The sequence below is a fragment of the Capricornis sumatraensis genome, chromosome 16 (assembly GCF_032405125.1).
Source record: "Capricornis sumatraensis isolate serow.1 chromosome 16, serow.2, whole genome shotgun sequence".
NCBI classification, from domain to species: domain Eukaryota; kingdom Metazoa; phylum Chordata; class Mammalia; order Artiodactyla; family Bovidae; genus Capricornis; species Capricornis sumatraensis.
In genome coordinates this window covers 47,887,040-47,893,716 of record NC_091084.1, presented here as the reverse complement: position 1 = coordinate 47,893,716, position 6,677 = coordinate 47,887,040, and the positions used below count along the sequence as shown (strand labels likewise).

Genomic DNA, 6,677 nt, shown 5'->3' with positions numbered 1-6,677 from the left:
GGATATAAGGATGTGAAGAGGTGAGCAGTTGAACCTACTTATGTTGACATTTCAATTTCTCTGTTATACAGTCAGAGAGAAAATCCTAAGTGGTGAGGTTGACCTTAGTTGGATTAGGGCAGAGACCTTGAGAGGAATAACATTTCCCTAGCTATGATGGGATTATTGGGAAGACACAGGAAAAAGTAAAGAAAAGAGACCAAGATTTGTGGAGGCATTGGCTGTAATAAGAAACTTCGGCATTTGTTGTGCTTTTTCTTCAACTTAACAGCTGAAATATATATGAGACAAAATCAAATTAATACAGACTTCAGATTCAGGAAATTACATATAGATTTAACAGAACCCAATGGAAAAGAGTTTCAAGGAGGAAGAGCGCCAAACAGTGCCAAAAACAGAGAAATGAAGAATGCACCCAAAAGGGTTGAGTAGCAAATTATGGGAGAGTTTGGAACAGTAGTTTTTCAGTAGAATCACAGAAGTAGGAATTATATTGAAAATGATTAAAAAGGAAAAATGGATGGGAACTTTCAGTCATGAATATATTTGGCAATGAAAGAGAATGATTGGAAAGTCTGGCAGCAAAATGAAGAGAAAAATTAGGCAATGGCTAGAAAGGACAATAGAACCAAAGAAAAGCTGTTTGTGTATCTGAGTCTGTGTGCATTTTAATATAAAGGATGTTTTAACATATTTGGTTATAATAAATGAAGGCAAAACCAAAATCAAATATAAGAAAAGAAATTCAAACTGTATTGTTACTTCCAAAAGACAAAAGAGAAACTTCTTGCCTTTGTTAATAATTCTTTAAAAGTAATGTTGATTTCTGGGGGAATTTGATTTTAGAAAGTGACACTTGATAATTACCTGTTAAATAAATAAAGCAACAAACGTGATTAGTTGCCTATTTCTTCATGGCTAATGGTTTTGGTATCATAATTTTTTTTTCTCATTCCAAGACCAAAAAAGAATTCTTTGTACTTTCTCTTACATTATTTTTTGTCAGTGTTTGTGTTCTATTTATCAGATTTTTTTTGCATTAGAGCCTGGCATATATTATAAACTAAAATGGAGAATATATAGGTGAATTGGATATTTGTTGGTTATCTTTTTAATATCCCTTTTTCTTTGCTCAAAATTTCCTCATTTCTTTTGAGGATACATATTTTTGCAGGGAATCTGACTCTATTCCACATCAGACTTTATCTTAGTGCCTTTGATGAGAAAGCTGTTGCAAAGAAACTTTATTTTTATGATTCGATGAGAGCAAGAAATCGTGCATCCCTTATAGTTTGGATAAGGACTATATGGAAGACTATCAGGGAACATGTTGAGGGTTTGGATAGAACGTCACCTGAAGCCAGCCCTAAAATGGATTTTCAGTAATTTAAATCTATAAGTTACCATTTTTTTTCATTAGTATTAGTAGTGTTAGTAGTAGCATGCTCTGTTGTTCAGTCACTAAGTCATGTCCTACTCTTTGTGACCCCATGGACTGCAGCATGCCAGGCTTTCTTGTCCTTCACTGTCTCCTGGAGTTTGCTCAAACTCATATCCATTGAGTCAGTGATGCCATCCGGCCATCTCATCCTCTGTTGCCACCTTCTCCTCTTGCTCTCAATCTTTTCCAGCATCAGGGTCTTTTCCAATGAATCAGCTCTTTGCATTTGGTGGCCAAAGTATTGGAACTTCAGCTTCAGCATCAGTCCTTCCAATGAATATTTAGGGTTGATTCCCTTTAGGATTGACTGGTTTGATTTTGCAGTCCAAGGGACTCTCAAGAGTTTCTCCAGCACCACAACTCGAAAGCATGCTCTAGTACCCAGCATACAAGATCCTTGACACAATAGTTAGGCTCCTATATCTCTCACAAAATCTTCTAAATTACAAGTCTAATCCAGTAATCTTAGTGTTAAAGGTAAATTTATGGTAATTGTATGGTCACCAGTGACACCAGACTCAAACTGACCTTGATGTGTTACCCAAGAAGTGTTATTTACTATCGGCAGGCACAGCTGGAACTCCCTGGCTGCAGAAGGCAGCCTATCCATATTGCCTTCATTAGGCTTCCATTATGTTCTGTATTTTCTCTCTTAGTTTAAGCCCTTGAAAGCAGAGCCTGAGAAAAGAGCATGGGTACAGACAGTTTATTTGAAAACTGATCCCAGGGATGCTTTCATAAGGGATGGTGATTAGGAAAAATACTCTAAAAAAAGCTCTTTAGGGGAAATAATAATAACAGTAGGAGTAATAAACAATGGGGGCTTAACTATATAGAGCTCAACTTCTGAGAAGCATACAGGCTGCCTCCCAGAAATGTCTGATGCATTTATTCATCAATTCCCTTTGCCCATTGGTTAAAGGTTGCCTCTGGGATACTAACTTGCCCATGCTTTGAACACTGTGGGCAGAATGCTGAAAGACAGCAGGAGGGTCCCTGAGGTAAATTGCCTGTGGTGCCTGGGGAGTCAGAACTGTCCACCATGGCTAAACCTGAGATCTGAGGTGAGCTGAAGTTGTGTGTCAGGGCTGTGTAATATTCCTTTCAGAAATTCCTCTTTATCATGTGAAATATTTGTACAAGGGTCAGGATTATAGCCCATGGTCATAACTTCCTCTTTTCTTCCTTGTCCTGTTTGGATTGCTACTTAAGACTCTTTGTAAAAACACAATGGAAAAATGCAAGAATTAATAACAATGATTTATCTGTTTGAACTCCCAAGCCATGTTTTGGGAGTATTATGGACAAATTTGACATTGACCCCAATTTTTTTAATTTTGAAATATAAAAAGTGAGTGGTTTTTATTGACAAAATAAGTTCACCTCATTCTTAGACTGCTGATTCTCACAAGTACAAAATATTTCTTGAGGTGAAAAAATGAAATCAAAACAAAGACAATACCTGTAACATATTTTCACAGTAATTTAGCAATATGTAAATTACCTTGTTGTCAGGAGTTGTCAGGAAACTGTATAGACTGATACTCAGACTACCAAGTCGATCAAGCAAGGAAAACTGGGTTTAAAAAGCTGTATAAATTGGTGGAAATGACAATATGCATTCTAATGCTAACTGGCACATTGTAGGAAGCAGCTGGAAGCAAACAGTTCCCAAGGTACACTTGTTAACATTGCAGTTGTTTATAAAGCTTGTGAAATCAAACATTCAGAATGCATCTACTCTCCTTCTGATGACAGGTAAACAGGGACAAACATCAATGGGAGAAGGAAACCAAACTTTTGTGCTTGAATTTACCTTGCTGGGACTTTCACAGGATCCAAAGATCCAAATCTTGTTGTTCTGTGTTTTCCTGATCATTTACCTTCTCTCTGTTTTTGGAAACCTGCTCATAATAATCCTTATCCAAACTGACCCTCGACTTCACACTCCCATGTACTTTTTCCTCAAAAACTTGTCCTTTGTTGATCTTTGTTTCTCTACAAGCATCGTTCCCCAGATGTTGGTCCACTTCCTTGTGAAAAAGAAAACCATTTCCTTTGCTGGGTGCTCACTACAGATAGTTGTCTTCCTCCTAGCAGGGTGTACAGAGTGTGCTCTTCTGGTGATGATGGCCTATGACTGTTATGTGGCAGTCTGCAGGCCCCTACACTACTCTACTCTCATGACCCACAGGGTTTGTGTCCAGCTGGCCATAGTGTCCTGGATCAGTGGGGCATTTGTATGTTCAGTGGACAGTGCATTTACACTCTGTCTCCCCTACCAGGGACAGAACATAATTAATCACTATTTTTGTGAACCTCCTGCACTCCTGAAGCTGGCTTCTGCAGACACCTACAATGCTGAAATGGCCCTCTTTTCAATGGGTGTGATTGTTCTCCTAGCTCCTGTCTCTCTCATCCTGGTCTCTTATTGGCATATTATCTCCACTGTGATTCGGATGCAGTCAGGGGAGGGGAGGCTCAAGGTGTTCTCTACCTGTGGCTCCCATCTCACTGTTGTGGTTCTCTACTACGGCTCTGGAATATTTGCCTACATGAGACCCAATTCCAAGTCAATGAATGAAAGGGATAAGGTCATTTCTTTGTTCTATTCAGTTATGACTTCAGTGTTGAACCCTATAATTTACAGCCTGAGGAACAAGGATGTGAAGGGAGCTCTGAGGAAACTGGCTGGAAGATAGTCAACATTCAGAGGCAATGATTATTGACATTTTAAAAAATTACTTTGACTACTTTGATAGACAACGATAGCTCTACTAGCTTCATTCTTTTCTTTCCTTGCCTTGTTTACCTCAGTTGATTTTCTTCTCTACAAATATTCACTGAATGCCTACCCTATGAAAACACTGTGCCCAGAACCTCAAAATATGAGTAACTTAATGCCTTTCTTAAAAAACTTGAAATTCACAAGATAACACAAATATAACTCTTTTAAGAGGTAACTCTTTCAAAAGCTAAATAAAGAAGGAATATTTTACAAACTTTTGCACAGCAGAGGAAACCATGAACAAAATGAAAACCTATGGACTGGGAAAAATATTTGCAAATGATGGAACCAAGAACTTAATTTCCAAAACACAAACAGCTCATCCAACTCAATAACAAAAAAACAACCCAATCAAAAAATGAGCAGAAGACCAAAACAGACATTCCTCCAAAGAAGACAGTCACTGTCACTGTGTGTGTGTGTGTTCAATCGTGTCCAACTGAGCACAACCCTATGAACTGTGGCCCACCAGGCTTCTCTGTTCATGGAATTTTCCAAGTGAGAATACTGGAGTGGGTTGCCATTTCCTACTCCAGGGGATCTTCTTGACCCAGGGACTGAACCTGCATCTCTTGCATCTCCTGCACTGGCAGGTAGATTCTTTACCACTAGTGCCACCAGTCAGTTGGCCAACTGTCACCTAAAAAGATACCCAACACTGCTAGTTATTTGCAAAATGCAAATCAAAACTATGAGAAGTCACCTCACACTGGTCAAAATGGCCATTATCAAAAAGTCTACAAATAACAAATCCTGGAGGTGGTGTGGAGAAAAAGGAATCCTCCTACATTGTTGATGGGGATGTAAATTGGTGCAGCCACTATGGAAAACTGTGTGTGGTCATGCCTTTCTTTCAGAAGAAAGACAATGATTAAATGGAAAATTAAACTTGACAATTTGCATGAGCTTTAAGTAAATGAAAGTCACTCAATCGTGTCCAATTCTTTGTGACCCCATGGACTATACAGTCCAAGGAATTCTCCAGGCTGGAATACTGGGCTGGGTAGCCATTTCCTTCTCCAGGGGATCTTCCCAACCCAGGGATTGAACCTGGGTCTCCTGCATTGCAGGCGGATTCTTTACGTGCTGAGCAACAAGAGAAGCTGCATGAACACAGGATCACAATTAAAACAAAACAAAAAAAATTTTTTTTTTAATTTTTAAAAAATCTCATTGATCATATTATCTAACTAATGTTTTAATCTCTGTAATTTTCTTAGTTAACTCACACTGAGCTTCTTTATTAAAATGTCTGGGAGGTCTATATTCATTATATTCTAGCCACAATGACTTTGCTTTTCTTCCTCAAAAATGAAAAGTGCATTCAACCTCTAATCATTAGCACTGGATATTCCTTGCATCTGAAATGTTCTGCTAATCAGCCTTGGTGCACTTAACTTGTACTCAACATTGACAGTTCATTCTCAACAAAACTATCAGCTCTCTAGGGGCCTTAATGAAACATAAAGTCTAAGACAACATGGCTTCCCGTCACTCTCTATCTCCATTATTGCTTATTTTTGTGTTTATGGGACTTCTATCTCTGAAATTATCTTTATTCATTTGGAAACATCCTGATTAAAACCAACTTGAAAGATGGAATGACAAAATTAATAAAAATCCAAGATCTGTAAAGGGAATCTGGCCATAGTGGTGTGTCATAAATATAAGGAGGAAAAGATTTAAGAAATGAGAGGTACTCAATAGTGACAATGCAAAAGGATAGTCAAAAAGAATTAGAACTGAAAGATTGCCCATCAAAGAAGAAAAGATATTGGATAGTTGCCTGCAGGCAGTGGTTTTGTTATTCATTTTTTATCTTTTGTTGTTGGCAACAAGAATCCTCACTTATAAAATCAATATGGGATTAAATTATATAATATTTCAATTCCTTTCCAGTTCTAATATAATATGACTAAGTCCCAAATAATTAATAATAGTATAATTCAGAAAATTAAATAAGTATTAATATTGAATAATTATTCAATACGTTATCCTTCTCTCTGATTCCCTTCAGTGTAGTAACTAGTTATTCCAGATCCTACATCCATCATTCTCTTTTGCTCTATTTTATACAGTTTTACTGAATCCACAAATATTCCTCTAAAAAGATTTTATCTGAGTTTTTAACCTTATAAAATTATTCCTATTTCTTATAAAAGTGTTCCATACTTTTTATTTAAAAAATCCCTATTTGCAAAAACAGGGACACAGACATGCAAAAGAGACTGTGGACACAGTGGGGGAAGAAAAGGGTGGGACTAATTAAGAAAGTAGTATTGACATATATATACTATCGTGTGGGAAACAGACAACTAGTGGGAAGCCACTGTATAACACAGGGAGCCCAACCTGGTGCTTGATGAAGACCTAGAGGGGCAGGATGAGAGCAAGGAGGGAGGCTCATATATGTATAATTATGACTAATTCCCATTGTTGTACAGCAGA

At 37.6% G+C, this 6,677-nt stretch overlaps 1 protein-coding gene across 1 annotated transcript; it reads left to right on the top strand.

Moving 5' to 3' along the window:
- The first annotated feature begins 3,201 nt into the window (after positions 1-3,201).
- Positions 3,202-4,143, top strand: LOC138092894 (olfactory receptor 2D3-like). The gene has a single exon (XM_068988952.1). The coding sequence runs from the start codon at positions 3,220-3,222 to the stop codon at positions 4,141-4,143; it is 924 nt and encodes a 307-aa protein (XP_068845053.1). The 5' UTR covers positions 3,202-3,219.
- The last annotated feature ends 2,534 nt before the right edge of the window (positions 4,144-6,677 follow it).